Below are 19,687 nucleotides of genomic sequence, written 5' to 3'. Positions count from 1 at the left end.
GTTACATTACGGTTTATTAAACTGTAATTAGGATATGAATACTTTTTAATATGTGTTTTACTGATCTGATGTTCCCTGCTGTACGAATTCTAACAATATTCAATATGAAAATTGGAAAATGCATAAAAACTATCTATATATGTATAACATGTTACGAAAAGAAGGGAAAGTAATGTTATGAGGTTGGCAAGATTGTATGCGTGAGTGAGTGGTTCCTTCTTCTTGCATGGTGCGTTGTTGCATAAAAATGGTCTATGACGAGTAAAAACGGTAAACACAGAGAAGCAAGTTTTGTCTGTTAGATTGTTTTAATATATTAGTTTATTGGTGTGTTTTTCTATATATAGTATAGTTTATGTTTTATGTAATAATATGTATGCAATAGCTTTTGTTCTATTAACTTATTAACCCATATAAAAGGGAGTAACCAAGCACGTGTTCAATTCCACACCAGCCCTCAACATAACACATAAGAAACACAATACAAAGATCCACTACTGACAATAACAACAAGCAGACAAAACTAACAGTTAAACAAATTGTTACCTTCTACTAGCCTCTCTACCTCTGCTAATCTTCCCGCACTGAAGTCATTAACACATTTTTCACACTACCGTTTGTTGTTAAACATTAAAATAATTTTATTTTAACTCCGAACAACAAATGGGATTAATAACAAATGCAATAACAATAAGGTAACACTTCAAGCTGCTAGAGGTGATACTTGTAAGAACACAGTTTTAACAGAAATTCTATCAGATAATTTTCAGTACGTGTACTAATTTTCTTTGACGAATAACAATACGGATATATAATATCTGATTGATCAAATAATGAATAAGCACGACCTCACTTTCACTCCCATAATATTTCGCATTAAGACGAATTCGAATTGATTTAGAAGTTTCGTACGTTTACTAGCATACAAAAATCTTGTGAACTGCAACACAATGATAATATTCTCTCAGTAACTATACACACACACACACACGCATTCGCATTTGAATCGTGAAAGATTCGATCTCTGACCGTCAGACGGATGGCTGGAGGTCATTATCCCTTATCTTCACCGTCTGGTCAATATTATCGACCCTGACAGCCAGTGTGCAAGAGTTCCGTAGTTGATTCACGATTGTTCCCATAGAAACGTATACTCGCGATCGAATCGCGTCCGCGCGTACCATACCTATCCCTTAATACGGGGTACCTACCTGAATGTGTGTAGGTACCGGGTAAACCTTCTACAGTCTCGCGGGTCTACCGCAGTCTCAAATATTGACACGACCTACGATGAACCCGGGCATCGTCTTCTGACATCCAACGGTCTCGAGCCTAAACCGAAAGTTCGCGCCGAAAGTCGTAGACGGTCCGGAACATCGAACGCTCACCGCTGCTCGAGGCATGTAGGTAAAACACGACGGTGTTGGTCGTTTACGCGGAGGCTGGATGGTGTAGGGTATTTCTTTCTTTTCTTATTCTCCCTCCCTCCCCCCCCCCCGTGTCTTTTATTCCACCATTATTATCGACCGCGGGTATTTCGTTTTCGCGAAAGTCCCGTTCGCACGCCAAGAATGATCGGACGAACGTCGTTAGTGGAACAAAAGAGGATCCAATGGGCGAGGGAGAAAGGTGAGTACCGGAATTGACTACACACATCGACGAATGGGTTTATGTGTTTCCTGGAACGGTAGCTGTTGCGATCTGTTGAATTCCACGAAGCATACTACATTGTGATTAGGTGTACGTACAAATTGTAACTTGTGTTATTTATTGTCGGATTACATAAACGTGGTATCTTAACTGCTTTTGTATACGAGATCGTGTAAAACATATTATGTACGGAACGTAAATAGGCAATCGATAAGAACTAAAATAATGTGCTTTTGTTCGTTCGTGTTGGATTGTACACGGGGAAGATATTAGAATTTAGAGTGAGTCTGATACTGTCGCGGGTATATTAATAATTTATGCGACTACTGTAGAAGAAATGGCGCGTCTCGGCGGAAGTTGGGGACTTTTGAAAAATAACGTCAATATCCGCACCCATATCCGGTGAGTATCAACTAGAAGACATATCGTAGTCTATTCATTTTAATCTTGCAATTGCCCTTTGTAGATCGTTCTCGGAAATGTAATGTCATTTTATTCGATAGAAACATACCTTGACAGTCAGTAGATAGTAATTAATAAATCATCATTTTTATTAATAATTAAATAATTAATCACTTAAGTATTATCGATGATTATGAATTCATAGATTTTGTTGAACGAACTGATTATAATACTGTATAAAATCACGTGTTTTGTATAATTGTTAACTATTCAGAACCACGGAGCAATGCTTGTGTATTTTCTAAATCTATATGTATAGACGTTTATAATAAACTTTGGTTCGAACTATTTGAAGACTTCGTACGATGTGTTTATGACTCATTTTTAGCAGTTATTTGAAATGGCCGCATTAAGCGTCTCACCTTGTATGTCTGATAATCTACAGTACCTTTTACAATTGTTCAAGCGACTATTTGTGTCATGGTAACATTTAGCGTTCGATGTTTGACAAAGTGTTTCCTAAGGGAATAGCGGTAACTGGTTAAATTCTTTTATAATTGTATTTCTAATGAAATCTGTAACATCATAATATCTGGTTTAGTTTGAATTATTAATATAATATCATTATTATATTTTTAATAGGAATAATAGCAATGTCATTAATATGTTCCGGATGTGTATGCAAATTCCAAGTTTTGTAGACTAATTTATAACACCAAGAAGTCAATAGAAACTTTTTTTTATATCTTCTAGTAACGGTTTTATAAGGTGCAACAGAAAGTAAAGTTTGCGTTGAATTTTATTGAATTTCGCACATTAATGTGTCTTATTCTTACAATTGCATCTGTTATATGTGCAGAAAATTTGCATTGTAGTGATTAATCTCAACTTAAATAAAAAATGGTGAAATGAAAAGATATTATGTTTTTGTTTTTATTTATCTCTTTTATATATTTCTTGTTACTATTTATGTAGTATGTATAACCACAAATACAGTGATTAAATGAATGCAGAATTATAATTTTTTTAATCTAAATCTTTGGTTTTGAGAAAACTAGAAAGTATTGAATATGTACGGTTTGGCTATCGTGTCTGATCATTACTAGCTAATTCTACTTGCGGCAAACATTGGTATTAGGCGACGTTGCTTGACTTTCCCCACTTTCCATCGCTTTCACTATTTTCGAACTATCAATTTGGGGCAAGTTGTTACTGAAAGCAGATATAAAATTGTTGCAATAGGTCACAATAGTTAATATAAATAAAGATAACAAATAATAGGACACGGACACCTTTATGTGTGATGTGTTGAACAGACTTTACTCAATCGTACGGATACTCCATAAATTTTCCGAATAGAATTTTTTACAATTGATGTCTCATAAAATAAATTTTATACTTTGTTTGTTATTCTATTTGTTGTTGTAACATGTCTTATATGTATGTTGTTAAGCATTCATAATTATAATTTGTATAATAAATAATAAGTAATAGCCGGATTAGAAAGTCCATAGTGAATAATGCACTATCCTTATTCAATCAAACCATTTTGGAATGATTCTTTGGATAGCGGTAATTACGATTACGTTGGATGAAAGAACTCATAGATTTTAGTGTCCATATTTTTGAAGATATGCCCATAAAGAGGACAAATAGGGCTATATCCTCATTTTTTCAAATTTTTAAATAGTTCGGCAGTATAAAAACAGGGCATTTATTTAAAACAATTGCAAAATAAATGGTTAAAAAATATCTTTTTTTAACTGAAATAATTTTTATTTGGTACTCTTATGTCTCCACTGTAAGTATCCGCAAAGCTCATTTTCATCAATTTGTTAGTTCAATAATTATGATTTTTGGAAAAGGTTGACCTTAAATTTCAAACAGCTGTAAAATCTACAATTTATTATTTATATAATTTATTAAATTTTCAAAAATCCTTCGAGATACATTTATATATCGATAAAGACTACAACATATCCAATTTGGAACAAAATCCGAAATGGTACTCCAAAAGGTGTCCAATTTCGCGTGGAATGATCCAATGATAAAATATAGTTTTCAATTAATATTTTTTTCATAAAAATACTATATCGCTTCTATACTCGAAAAGTTATACCTTTAATGCAACGAATTATTGAGTCGAGTTATAAGTAATTTTCGCCACAGAAAATGAACAACAAATATAGAATAATTAAGTAACTATAAGAGAAATATTTAAATCGAACAGCAATCATTATGTTAAGCACTATTACGATTAGTTAGTTTCCCGAGTAACTTTGCCAGTGGCCGGTTGGAATTGGCACTTACAGTGTTCTTTACATAGGCGACGTTGGATGTAGTAGTGATGTCATTTTTTTAGCACTACTGGTAACTATTTACAAATGGAAATTCCACTTACATTGTATGTTACAGTATTCCCTTTGGCATGTAGAATATTTTTCGATAAGAAAACAATATTCTTCAATTTGGTCACTTGCAGCGTGTTTTACAAGAACTCTTCAATTATTCTTATCCCGTCAACTCTACCAAACGTCTAGAAAATTGAAATGAAAACAAAGAATATTACTGTTCGAACATTTGTGAAAGGTACTTTATTTTCGTGCGATTTGGTGGGCTAGAAACGTTTAATAAACGTATTTAAAGATAGCCCCGCGCGGCTTATCGACCCCTTAGATGAATCAGACACCCCTACCCTCTGTGCAATACATAATGGAACGCATAACGCAGCAGCTATCCAGTCGACGCAAGAATGCCCTTGGCGGAAACGAAGGACAAGTCCTCGAAACCTTTCCGTGCCAGCGGCCATTACGGAAGTACCGTCAGCCTGAAGAGTCTCGCGGCCGAGAGTTCCGGAAACAGTGTCACGAGTCTAAAGTGTCTCGACTGCAATGGTGGTAGCTTGATAAATCTACACGAACAACCGGATGTGTCGCAAATCAGGCACAGAAGTCCGAGCCTGCCGCCGATTTACAGCAAGGATCAGCAACAATATCTCTCTCAGGTCTGTTTGCACGAACATTCAACGCTAGACTGACTTACGGGAACATTTTTTACCCCCATTGAACTTAAAGTTTATTAACTTTGAATTCAATAAGGTTTGAGTACCTGTTGCGGGGGGGGGGATTAAGAGAGGGCCCCAATTTCAGGTTGCCGATTTTAATGAAACTTTTAGGCCATATAATAAGCTTTTTTCTCTTCACAAGTCAACCCCCTCCCCCATATAGGGGCAGACACGTGATTCTTATGTTTGGCCCGATCGACGTACCACGGCTCTCACACGATATTGTAGGCGAAGGGGTTAAAATTTAAAAAGAATTAAACTTTTTTTACAAGTAGGAAAACAAATTTTTTTTCCAGTTATTTGAAATATTATTTTGAATTAGTTTAAAATATTAATCATTCAAATTAAATTGGTAAAATTAAAAGTACAAAGCACCATACGGAGACTCAGCTACATGAGACGATGGTACGACAGTAAACGCGTGAGCTACTTTATAGCGAATTTAGCAAATACGCATTGGCTCGGTGACTCTGTGCAGCTCTATGCTAGCGTTGCCTTAGAACGGTGCTCGTGCAGTATTTTGTCAGAGTAGCACGCATAACATGCGAGCTATCTCAGTGCAGCACTGAAGTGGGGCAGTACTGGGACGAAACAGGGGTCAAACTGCACTGAAATCGTGCAATTGATTTGAATCGATCCTGTGATCCTGAGTGAGTTACAGTGAGTCGATACTAAAACCAGCGAGGTTAAAATATACAGATAGTGTACAAGAATAGAGAAAAAAATATCAAAGTTAATGTAAAGTGGAAAAAGAAAGTTTATACATATTATACTCATATATTATACATATTTTATTTTTAGGTTTCTATTTTATACATATACAGTAAAATGGAAGGAAGTGTAATTATTAAAAGATTTATCTACGATGGGAACAATTGTTGTATAGAAAATGAAAATGAAATTTTATGCGAAATTGAAATATTATAGTGTGTGTGTGTGTATTAATTTTCAAATAAGTTAAAAAACCTTTTACTGGCTTTTACACATGTTCATTTGGGAGTATTTGAGCCGATTTTACCAGGTTTCATAAAAATTGAAAGGTGAACCTTTTCAGAACCGCAGCCACAGTGTCGATACAAGCTTTCCTGTGTTATACCTACAGTGGGTGTAAAAAGTATTCGTACACCCTTTAAAACGGAACACCTCTTTTAAAATTGGTCCAAATGACTTGAGTTTTTTTGTGAAGTTAGACATTAATTTACTAAATGATGTGAAAAAAAAATTTGAAAAAGTTGTAATTGGTCCGAATCGCGAAGAAAATATTAAAGGTCGTGTTTTACAACTTTTTAATCTGAGGCTATAATGAAAATTTAATAAATACATATCGAAGATTTATGTTAGTTATATACATGTTGAAAATTTCATCGAAATCGGTTAACGTTGCTACGAGATACAAACGATTAAAAATGTTGAACATCGCAGTTTTTCCCGACTTTCGATCTACAACTGTAGTAAATCTAACAATTCTCACATCTTTTGATGCCTGTCGCTCGTTTCTGTATTAACCGATTTCAATGAAAGTTTCAGTATGTACATAACTAACATAAATCTTCGATGCGTATTTATTAAATTTTCATTATAGCCTCAGATTAAAAAGTTGTAAAACAGGACCTTTAATATTTTCTTCGCGATTCGGACCAATTGCAACTTTTTCAAATTTTTTTTCCACATCATTTAGTAAATTAATGTCTCTAACTTCACAAAAAGACTTAAGTCATTTGGACCAATTTTAAAAGAGTTGTTCCGTTGTAAAGGGTGTACGAATACTTTTGACACTCACTGTATATACACAACAATCCATTTTGCTTTTGCTTTCTTTTGGTGGAAACCGAACCCCCGATGTATTTCTTTTCCATTTTCTTAAAACATTTAACGTATCTAGTGTATTAAAACAAAGAATTATACTTTGAATGACCAGAAACAGTACTGACTTCGTATGTTACATGGGATAGTCGACCTGATTTTTTATATTACAGATAAATTAACATGTATGTATATTACGAGTTTATAACTTGCCGGCACATTATTCCATTTGGTGAATAATAAATGAAAATGTGTTTTTAATTACCGTATAAATGCTATGCTGAAAGCTGTACGTGACTTGTAAGTCTTTATTCCTAAGGGGGAAAGCAAAAGTAAGGCAGTCTGACAAATCGATTCTTATCGTCGAGTTCATTCACCCCTAGTACATATACTCATGCGAAAGTTTTAGTGACCATTTTCTCCGAAAAATTATGTGCTTTTAGTTTGTACCAATTTTCAGACCGAACTCGAATATTGTATAACGCTCGACAAATTATGTGATACGAACTGCAGTAACACGAAATGTAAAATTCTCGATCATTCTTGGCTTTTCTAATTCCAAAAAAAAAAATATATATTGGGGTGTCCCACAAGTCCTTGCCATTTTCAACCAGTTTTATTTTTATTTTGTATTTATAAAACCTTAATTTCTATTCTATGATATAATCACCGTCATTACCAATAATATTCAGTTATCTGCTCGGCAAGTTTTGAATGCCTTTTTGCCAGAAAAATTGGGGCTGGGATGCAAAAAAAGTCACCAATATATTTTTTGAGGGTGGTATAATTGTCAAACTTCTTACTCATCAGATGTCGTTTAAAAGCTCGGGATAAATGTTAATTTTCGTTCTCTATTAATCTCTCTGTTATGCCCGCGTCAATCTATACTTATTACGCGGAAGGTTCGTGACCGTACTCGCACATTCTGGAAACTTCTCGGGCCTGCTTTGATTTAAAGACAAAAACGTTCGAAAAACAACGAACCTGGTAAGGACTTATGGGACAGCCCAATATTTTCATATTAAATATACATCATATATGTATATTTTATTAATAACAAAATAAGTATTTTCTAAATTGTTGTTATTTTAATGTTGTAACTTTTCTGAAGCAAATTTTTTCACCTTTAATATAAATAAACAAAGCAACATGATACGAAATATCTAATTTTATCGGACGCAAGAATCGCACGATTAAAGTAGGTATAATAAATAGAATAAATTTAAAATCGTTTCTTAATATTAACTGTTGCAAAACTATTGGAATAGTATGATTACTTTTGCATAGTGTTACATAAGAATTCACTAGTACAATTTTATACTATTTAATTAAAACATTTCAAGCTAAACCTAAATCCTTGCCAATCATCTTAGCAGTTCTCGACACCGCAATTAAAATGTAAATATTTATGTGCGTTCATAGTAGAAATTTTAATAAAAAAATGTACAGTAACAAATTAAACAGAAATTGATTTTCCTGTAAAGATTTTAATTATATTACGTATACAACAAGGACTTTCATCATGTTTGAATATTTTAATACCCTTTAACAGATCTAATCGTAATTGAAATAATTATAATTATTCAAAGTCCTTGTTATAGGTATTAAAAATTATCATTTCTGTATTAACGGAAAAAAATTAAAAACATAATTATTTTATGGAAATCACATTTCCCAATGAACGTTATATGTACCAAGATTAGAAGGCGAAATCGTAAATCTTGAAAGTCGACAGGAACCCTGTCACGGTTTGTCGCCCCTGTCTCGAACTGGCACAGTAATCGTGCACAGTATACACTTTCATGACGAAGAAAGCAGGATTCGTAGATTGATGAAAAGCATAAAGCGACTGTTAGGTCACGCGAGACTCTTTTTACCTTGCCACCGAGAATAAATCGTCTATTCGCGTTTTTTTCAGAGTCAACAACGAGACTACGGCGTCGACGGATTGTGTTACCAGTCGGAGAAGCTTCAACGGAAACATGATCATCGATCGTACGATCGTGACGAAAACTCCGAAAAAAATCATTACGGTTCGCAAAGCGAAGAACGCGAGGGAGAGACGTCCGGTTACGCGAGCGATTCTGTAGACGTTCCCGTATTATCTACAGGAAGTAAGAGAATGGATTTCTTTAAGAATATTGTTAAATTATTTCAATAGAAATAAAAGATTAAGTTATAATAATAATAATATTTACTGGTAAATCTATACTTAGAATATGTCTTTGGATAGAGTATTAGTAATTACAAATTTATCTTGACTTCTACATGTCCGGTTAGTTGTCGCGTTATATCTAGTTAACCAATTTTTTCCACATAGCCTTCAAAATATACGTATTCTTATTTCTAGCCTCTATTTAGTAATTAAAATTTGAACTTGTAACATTATGGAACGTAATAGCATTGACCTAAGTTCAATTAGCATAATAAAACAAGATTAACAAAACAGAATTTATATATCTTTGAGTTTATCGTAATCACAGCAATATTGTTTATCTGTAAAATCTATTTCACTAAAAGATTAAGTTATATTAAGAATGTAATATGAGTTTTATTCAAGTTATTATGATTTAACAATCTTTAGGGGGACTTTTCATCGCGTCCCAATAATATAAGTATTTTGAAATTGTCTTTTTTTATTTTTATAATAAAGAGATTTTTTAAACACAATCCAATTAAAAAGTTTCACAAAACGCCTTAAAAATCATCGTATGGTTAAAAATAATAAGCATGTATATTAACTTTAAGTTCATAAATACATGAAATAATTAATATTTTTCATGTAGGCGATATTACGTGCGCTTTTTGACGATCCTGATTTCTAGTTGTCTTGTTTTTTTCCATTCGCGATTGAAAACCAACAGATTTTAGCAGTTCTAACCCGCCGTATATGAAACACAAATAATTTCTTTTTTATCCGAAACTCATTAAATATAAAAATATTAATTACCTTTCAATTGAGAACGATTTAAATGTGGGTAGGTTATATTAGGTGTGATTACCCTACTTTACTCAGATTCAGGCGATAGAAAGAAATTTTGTAATTACTAACATTATATTCAGTAACACAGGAGGACCTATATGCATTTTTTAATTTCACGTCAGCATTGTTACCCGGTTGTAAGCCGCCAGGAGGAAATATGATTGAGAAGACTTGGCAGAATCCATACTACAACACAACACCCGAAAGTTCGTTACCACCGTCGAGGAGATTATCGGATGGCAGGATAGGCGAGCTTAGGCCAAGGTGGGGCAGTGTCTGGGGTCAGGAGATGACACGAGGAGATCCACCTGCGCCTTCTTGGCTTTCGAGATTAGGCCATTCGAGTCAGGTACGAAACATACAAGTATTCTTCATAATCTGGATTGTCGCATGAAAATAACAAAATTTATTTTCCTTAGAATTCAGGCAATAGGTATTCAACAACTGCAAGTTAAATTTTTTGCATTCTCTTGTCTACGATTAGAACTACTTATTCTTTGTTTGTAGCACCATAGTATGGTTTCCATGCATAATTAAGTATGATGTTTTATTTACAAATGGTTTTCCAATTAGACTAAAGTATAAGCTCACGTATCGAAAATATACCTCATAACAGATTGGAAGAAGAATTATTTATAATAATTAGCTGAGGCTGCGTTATGCTAAATCAATTGAACAATTCTTGTTTTTACGATATAAATTTTGATCAACTTCTTCATGAGCACTCACAATTACAGTTTTAAATTTCTAAATTGATAAATATAAAAATTTATAATTTTGGTCAACGGTGAATTTGTATAAATATTGATTTATATTTACACTTCTTATCGCTTTATGTTTCGAGAAATGTGAACAATTTTTATTACAATTGCTTATTTCAATTCAAAAAGCTTCCTAAAATGTTTATTTCCTTATTTTAGATAATTTTGTAGTTATGGAATATATGCATTTCTGAATATGTATTATTTAATCAACTAAGGGGTTTCAGTTAAAAATAAAAGTAAAACACTAATGACTTTTACTAATTGTCTTGCCTCATTATGCCTTACACATAATTGCATTAAAATTTATATATTAATATTTTTAAAACGTAAATTTTTTAAAGTAATCTTTTATCCTTAATTGTTTTCCACTATACGTTGAGTGACTGCTTGTAAAAAATTTAAATTACCATTTTACTGTATGAAGTGTATGCATAGTTATTGAAACTGCAATGTCATAACGTCGGACAGTCATAAATGTAGTACATATGCAGAATATAGAGTTGTGATTCTAGGGCTAGTAGCTGTGTTTCTTAAAGAAAGTAGGACGGCCGGAAACCCTATTTGTAATTTAATTTCGAACATTAATCATTTATCGGATCTATCCATAAGGTCGTCTGTATTTTTATCTAATATTGATTTCACTTCAGTTTTGTCCTAGATACCCTGTTGTTCCAATTTCTTCTATCGTAATCATTTATTTCCGATATTTATAGAACTGATACAGAATTACCGTTTCTACGAAGAAATACTATTGCAGTTTATGTTTAAAAAAATATTGACTTTGGACCAAGACAAATTTTTCGTTTATACTTTTTATCTCGAGTAATAGTGATTGGATGAAAAACTGTAAATAGAAAAAATGTGTGTCGTGACAAGCCTTATTACTTGTCGTCTTAGTCATAAAATGGTAGATTGTTCATTAACGCTATGACAACCGACTAGTTTCGCGAGTAACTTTCACTAGTGGCCAGCTATTTTTGTCAAGAATAAGAACCATGAAACTGTTTCTGCCATGTGTATAAAAAAATCCATAATTTTGAACATTTGAAAAGTAAAAATTGATATTCATATGACGCTAATTCCGCGCCATTAGCCACTAACAATTGTCACTCACATTACGTCACTGTGACGTCATCGGTCGTTATAATGTTAATACACTTAATACTAACAACAACAATTATCTACATTGAAGTTTTTAATTTCTCGTTAATGTCCATTAAGGTATTAGTCATTAATCACGAAAGTGCAAGCAGTTCGGACAGTTCGACGGTAGGCACAATTGGGTCTGACAACACCAAAACATATCTTCGTGGTCAGAACATTCACGTCGATGCAGATATTCTTCAAGAACGAGAAGCGAGAAGACAAAAAGCTCTGGTGCTTCAAGATGCGATTAAGAAGCAACTCGAAGAGAAAGGTCGCCAGAGGAAAGAAGAAAAAGAGAGAAAATTGAGAGAAGAACGCTTGGAGGAAGAACGAATTGAACGCGAAAGGGAAAAAGAAAAAGAAAGGTATAACTGTGCCATTTTTGATCAAGTACTTTGCCTTTTTTTTATAAGTAGTTGTTCAAGTAAAAGTAATTTACATTACATTAAAATTATCGATAGCTAGCTAAAAGGCGGACGCCTTAAAGGATACGCATAAAATATTTTTAATTTATATGTTAATTAAATTGTTTATCAACCATTATTACACAGATCAAATCACAGACTTTTTTAACAGAATGATCTATTTTTTATACCATAGATCGATAGAATATCAAATTCTGAGTAAAAATGGGTTGACCTTCATAAGTCCTAAACCTCATAGTTGACGAGATATTTACAAAATAATGTTTAATACGCACTTACTATCTGGAAGCTATAGGTACTCGAACTCATGCCCCTCAACTCCAATACAGCGATTTCAATACAGTGTTTATTTTGTAAATGTCCCGTTAACTAGTAGGTACAGGACGTATGAAGGTCAACCCATTTTTACTCAGAATTTGATACTCCATCCATCTATGGCACAAAAATAGGTCATTCCGTTAAAAAAAATCACAGTGACCTTGAAATCTCTAAAATGCCTCCACCCACAAAAACGCACGTACCTCATAATATGTGTCCTTTGATGCCATTTAAGTTCCACATCTCAAAATTTTCATAAAATGTACGGGTAAATCATTATTCGAAGTGGTTAAGTTAGCTGGGACACCTTGTAAAAGTATATTTCATTGGGTTCTTTATAATAGTATCGCCATTTTCACTATGTCTATTTACTTATCTGTTATCTCATTCAAATGATCTGTAGATCGTATCCACTGCTCGGTAAAATAAATAGCATCACAAAGTCCCAGCGATGTGATACAGAGGGAATGTTTACGCGCGAACTCACGACGAGACTGTGATAGTCAACGAAGGTCGTAAATCTCCGACACGATTGATATCGACACCGATGTTCGGCGTTTCCTAATACGAATTAACGTGATCAGGATAGTAGTTTTGTATGAAGTAAAAATGAAAACAGTATATGTAGATTTAATGATAACAAATAACAAAACAAACTAATGATACAACTATTGAATAATGAATAAAATGACGAAGTATAATACGCGATATAGGTGGTGCGGTTACTCCGGAGTCTTATATATAAGTGTATACAGAGTACAAGTTGTTGTTGACTCTTTAGCTGTTGCTGGTAGACTGACTGTGAAATGTAAATGAAAAAGCCATGAAAATAAACGTTTTTCCGGATTGGCTGAAGTATGAAGGCAGTTGCTAAAAATGCTATTCACTGATTGGTTACCCTGAAGGAGGAGAAATCCGTTGGATTTTTCAGGAAGTCGTAGGAGAAGAAAACCTCTCCTTCAGGGTGACATGTACACGTGCAAACCATTAAGTTGGTCGCTCAAGGTTTGACTTGACCTGGCGGAATTTGTGCGCGTATTGGAAGGGTACAGTTTTATGATCCTTTTGTTCCGACTTATGCTAGTGCCGCGTGGACGACAACGGCTGTCGACCAAATGTTGATCCTTTTGACAGGGAGATTAAAAAGGGAAATAAATGTGTATAATGGATAAAAGGAAGTTTTGTTCTATGGCAACAGCCCTTGTGACCGGGCAGAAAAAATATAAAATTAGGGAAGTTATTTCTGAAGGTCTTCCGTGCGTATAAGATTCTAACTGTAGATGTTTATGGCACGCAGCGCGTAACAGGGAATACTGTCTTATATAGAGTGTAACAAAAGTGTTGTAGGTCCCTGAAATGGGTCACTCGTGGGGTGATTTGGAACAGATTTTTCCTTAGCAAAAATGTTATCCGAGGCTTTGTTATCGAGATATTAACGAAAAACCCCGACCAATCAGAGCGCGAGTCTACCGGCCGAACTCCAGCGGTAACGTTATCTACCAATCGCAGCGCGTAGCCAACGCTACAGTGGGAGTTCGACCGACAGACGCGCTCTAATTGGTCGGGATTTTTCGTTAATATCTCGTTAACAAAGCCTGAGATAACATTTTTGCTAAGGGAAAAGCTGTTCCAAATCACCTCACGAGTGACCCATTTCAGGGACTTACAACACTTCTATTACACCCAGTGTTCACCTGATGTAATATTGATAAAAAAATTTTCTTAGTAACTTCATACACTTTTATGTACTATTTTGTGTTTTGACGTCATGCTTGAAGTAACGTTTATTTAACAGAAGACTTTATGAAAATATTCTCAAAATTCCATATATTTACAAGAATATACAGACTATAAACAATTACAATCTAAATCTTTACGTAAATTTATATTTCTAGAGATTATTTTACAAATGTGGGAATTAAAATCTTTATTAAGGTAAAAATAATATAGAAATGTTATTAAGTTCCACCAATACTTCTTCTTCATTGTGTTTCATGCAAAATATGGACAGTCTACTAATCAGACCGAAATTGCGTTTATATTAGACTCGAGGAAGAACAACAAAGGCTGAAGGAGAGGGAAGCCGCGAAATTTCGTCAAGCGGAAACGATGCGCGAGGTTATAGAAGCTGCAGAGCGTTTGGCCAAAGAGCAAAAGAGGAAATGTCGCAAACGCGAGGAGACAGACGAAGAAACTGCTGTTACTTCTTCCAGAAACTGCGAATCTATAATTTCGAACGCGAGCCAGTCAAATCAGAACTGTCCAAGCGAGAGAACTCGACAGAATCTAACTTTCAATGCCAACACTCAACACACTGAAAAGGAAAAGGAGATTTCAAGCGAAAGAGAGAGTAACGACGAAAAGAAAATCTTGAACGTTTCGGAAAAAACGTTAGCGGACACGAACGAGACGACAGCCATTCAAGTTCCTATTAGCAAAGACGTGGCTATCGTGTTGAGCGGCAGGCTCGAAGATTCGGAGTTGTTGAATAATGCGAATCTGCAGTTGGTAAACCTGGTACTGACGCCAACACCACGAAAATTGGAGAACAACTCGAGCAATCTAGCTGTAGGGTTGAACAGTTTCGTGCACAATATGGGAAGTATAAATTTCACGTCGACCCAATCGCGGATTCCATCGACAATTGTGGAGAACAGATTACTCACGCCTAGTAAATACAGATTGACGAACGGCCGTGATTTCGGCACACAGACCGACGTAGAGAACGATTTCCATGATTCCCGCGAAGATTTGCAGGACATGACGCTGAAGAACGTCTCTATGAAGGACCGCAAGGACGCGACGAATGCTAGTAAAAGGGACATTGAAAAGTGAGTCGTAATATGATGCATTGAATCGCTTCAAAACTTAAGGATTCGTAGGGGATATTATTCTTCTGTCTTGCGAATAGAAGTGGTAATTATTGTTTCATTTCGTTCTTTCGATTTCGATTTCTCATTACACGTTTACTGACAAGGGAACTTCGGTATCCTAGAATTGCGATTTCTTGAACCTTTGCAGGTTTATATGGAATGTCTATGGAACTACGAAGCAATTTTTTCTTGTTACTACATTTTGGTTAAACGGGTTTAATCATAATAAATATTGCATATACGCAACATCGATCCTCAAATAGTACTGGTCTTATGCATGGAATAAGTAAAATAGCACTGTTTTTATTTCAAACATTTATAATTCTTACCTTCTTTACTATTATTATTTTCGTAGCATTGCTGAATTGTTCCTGAAAATAAAGAAAACATAAAATTTTATGAATTTTACATTTTTGACAAGTCATTTGAATTGAGCAACCCCAAAAACACGAGAATACCGATTTTATGAAAATCCACCGCAGTTATGAATTTTGGCCAGCGTTTCGGGAAAAAGGACCACTATGTAACGTCGACTATCATTAACAAGTGGAGAGCAACGATTGTGGCGGGAGTATACAATATGTACGGTTAAACTGAGAGGGATTAAATATTTCGTAAGCGAATAAAGATATGAAAAAATTATTCATACAAAAATTTGTTGCTACATAGAGGGCACAGTACACAATGTGCACAGTTTTTGTATGTGTAGTGGTGGATGAAATGTCGAGGTCACTCTGATTTTTTTAAATGGAATACGAATTTTCGAGTTATCGAAGTTCCCTTGTGAGCAAGATACTTACTTTACGGTTGTGTTATGGCTTTCTTTTTTTTTTATAATTACGTATTTCTTTGCACGTGCATGCACCCATGATTCTTAATGATTGTAAGCTTTTATACACTCCGATGAAGAACTTTCTAGAAACTGATGAGATTTTGTTATTTCGTAAAACAGATATAAAGGACACGTTTGCATCTTAATAGTTACGATGACTCCAATTTGAGGACTGAAATTTTCTGTGTAAAAATGATTATACAATTTCTTTTACTAGAATATAGAAGATACAGTGTGTCATTTTTTGTCGAATATATAAGATTTGTTTAAAAGGTATTCTTGTTTCAATAATAATTGCTTTTAATATAGCATCAAAAAGATACATTTTTTTTACTTTTGGCAGATACATGGTCTCGGAAAATTTTATCAGTATCTGTGATAAACGCTTTGCGTATATTATCTGCGAGATAATAAAATAAGACTTTAGTAAGCTTTTTATGAAAAATTGACATATTAACATACATATTTTTAACTACTGCCCTGTGGTATTCTGTTCAAAATATCTTGTTATTATTTATAAACACAATATCTGCACGCTACTGTTATTGTCAAAAATAGTCTTATTTTATCGTCTACCGTTAATACTCCGTATTCTATCAATATTTTTTTAACGTTGTCGCATATGATGGTTATTTATGAATTTTAAAGTTCGACAAACGTCGGTTCGTCAGAAGTTCCTGTAAAAACTTTTCTTCGATCAAAATCACAACCTAGGACAAGTATTAATTCGAGGCCGCAATGGAACGCTAATCGGTAATTTTCTAAACAATTGTAAAGACAGTGGACTCCAACTATATTGCCATGGTCGGGGCTGTAGGGGTGTAAAATGGCAATGAGTTCAGAGCCCCCTCCATGCTAGGTTCTATCGTCATAGCCTCGGCCTCAGCGCCTGCGCAAAAGCTGGATCATATTGGTGCGCCGGCGTACACAACGTGGTGGAAAAACGAATTTGTATACTCGAAAGTACGTGTGAAGAGGAAGTGGTGATATAGTTAGAGTCCACTGTAGATAATTATATAATAATTGTACAATGAGTAATATTCCGAATATTGACTACATTGCGTATAATAATTTATTTGTTTTCTAGACCTGGAACTCGATATCGTACGCAGAGCGAAAAAGATCCTCATTATCAGCGACGGTTACGAATGAGGAGACGCCAAGTTGAATCCAGCGATGAAAGATCGAGGTAGGTATACCTTAATATTGTTGCGTCCGGGTGTCGCTTAGTCACGGATATCTTACAATGAAACGAAGATGACGGTCGGTCGTTACCGACCGTTGGTAGTTATCGATCGTAGGAAGTCAATTGTCTGACAAGCAAGGAGAGAGACATCGTCGTCCGACAAATTCAAACATACATATAAGAGTTCTATTTAATTTATATTAGAGATATATTGTATTGTGTTGTACTAAATGAAATTTATTTTTCAATGTATCCTACTTTCAACTTAATACATTTTCTCTAATGCTTTTCTAGACCAGCATGATATGACTAACGTTTCTGTATATTTTTACAATATACATATTTTTTTAAAATGAGAATGATAGTACCAGAAACTTTCTTTTATGCACAACACCTTACACTAATGCAAAAATAGCTCCTTTTGGTAACATTTCTAATCATAGTAAATGAATTTTACAATTAATCAGTTAAATTATGTGGTAACTTTTGTTTTGTCGAACGTCCCTGACAAATAACTACTACTATAACTGTCGTTGGTAAATAAAACATATTTTTTTCATAGATCACCGTCACCCGACAGAAGGAAACTCATAAACGTCAAATCAAAAATACGAACCACAAATAGACGAAAAGTAAAAGTGGACAGTTACGACGCAGATCTGTCAATGGACAGCTTAAATTCCATTATACCTCTGCGAATTGATAAAAATGGACGGATAGCTATCGAGGACAATAGACTGGAACAAATGGACAAGGCTCGATCTATGAATGGTCGCGTTGACGATGCTGATAACGTCAGACAATCAGAAAACGAGAATTCCAATGTTTGGTGCGGACAAGAGATTCTGTCCAAGTTGTCCACGTTGAAAAATGTATGTGTTATGTAACACCTACCTCGGTGCATAAATAATTTCAGTTGTTTAAAAATTTCAAAGTTTGTTGGACACAGAAAAAGTCGTTTTTTATTTTATATTATATCATGTCATTTAATTTAAGCTATCATATGAAATATATTTTTAATATTCAGTTTACATTTTTTATAATAATTGATTTATAATAAACTTTATATAAACATTATTAAAATGTTTTAAATATGCATAATTTATATACAGGGTGTATCCGAAATGGTGGTACAATCCGAAAGGATGTAATTCTACATGTAAAAATAAATCGAAAATATAGAATAATATTTTTTTCGTACGATGCTTCGTTTTCGAGAAAATGTAATTTGAAAATCTGCTGGGCATGCGCGCAATTGAATGGGACTGGCTAACGCGTCTGTTCTTAATGGTTAAAAAAGACATTTTTTAACCATTTATTTTGCAATTCTGTTAAATAAATACCCTGTTTCTATAGTGCCGAACTATTTAAAAATTTGAAAAAAATGAAAATATAGCCCTATTTGTCCTCTTTATGGGCATATCTTTAAAAATATGGACACTTTAAAATTGACCGTATAAAAATAAAGTTTGTGGCGGGCAAACGAGCATTACTTCGTTTGGTTTAAACGCAGCATTAGATGAATTTTGAAAATTGATCAATTTCGAAACGAAGTATCGTACAAAAAAATATTATTCTACATTTTCAACTTACTTTTGCATGTACATTCAGGTTCTTTCGGGTTGTATCACCATTTCGGAAATATTCTGTATGTATACACTATGTGATTCGATAACACGGAACGTATGTCATGTCTAATAAGGGTACTATATTTGGGAGATCCATGATAAGAACTTTTATTGGTGCAAAAAGTTTTATTTGAAAAAGTTCGTCAAAATCGATTTAAAGTATTCAAAATTAATTTCGACGTTAAGAATAAACCTCAGGAAATGCAAGTGAACGATTTCCATGTATAGTTCGACAAACACTGCGTAATCATATCGGTTTGTAAGGGAATTAAAGCAGGTTGACCACACAGCAATAATTTATCGCTTTCAAATGTTAATAAACAGTATAAACGATGAAAAACGAAGTTATTTATGCGTCGAAGAAATAAAAAGAAAAATTTAGTTACTCTCTTACATGAAACGAAAATATATTTCAGGGACTGCTGATGAAACAAATGGAATGGGATTCCGAGAGATGCTTGGTCTCCCCCGCTGCGTCTGAAATCTTTTAATGAAAACCATAAGACCGCGTCATTCTGCACACTTTTCATTTTGTTTTGTTTCGTTTCGTTTCTGTAGAAAATGAGATTGCGCGGAGAGTATGATGAAGCCGGAATGGAGGTTTGTAATTCGA

The 19,687-nt window shown here is 34.2% G+C and overlaps 1 protein-coding gene across 1 annotated transcript; it reads left to right on the top strand.

Annotated features, from left to right (window-relative positions):
- Nucleotides 1-1,536: 1,536 nt before the first annotated feature.
- LOC107190838 lies at nucleotides 1,537-19,565 on the top strand. The gene is made up of 11 exons (XM_015579723.1): nucleotides 1,537-1,629; nucleotides 1,983-2,052; nucleotides 4,783-5,056; nucleotides 8,838-9,033; nucleotides 10,025-10,251; nucleotides 11,888-12,177; nucleotides 14,601-15,386; nucleotides 16,909-17,013; nucleotides 17,348-17,449; nucleotides 18,009-18,318; nucleotides 19,491-19,565. Exons 1-11 carry the CDS (start codon nucleotides 1,572-1,574, stop codon nucleotides 19,563-19,565), a joined length of 2,493 nt encoding a protein of 830 aa, XP_015435209.1. The 5' UTR covers nucleotides 1,537-1,571.
- The last annotated feature ends 122 nt before the right edge of the window (nucleotides 19,566-19,687 follow it).

Source organism: Dufourea novaeangliae, unplaced genomic scaffold (assembly GCF_001272555.1).
Source record: "Dufourea novaeangliae isolate 0120121106 unplaced genomic scaffold, ASM127255v1 scaffold205, whole genome shotgun sequence".
NCBI classification, from domain to species: domain Eukaryota; kingdom Metazoa; phylum Arthropoda; class Insecta; order Hymenoptera; family Halictidae; genus Dufourea; species Dufourea novaeangliae.
This window is presented reverse-complemented; position numbering and strand designations above follow the sequence as displayed.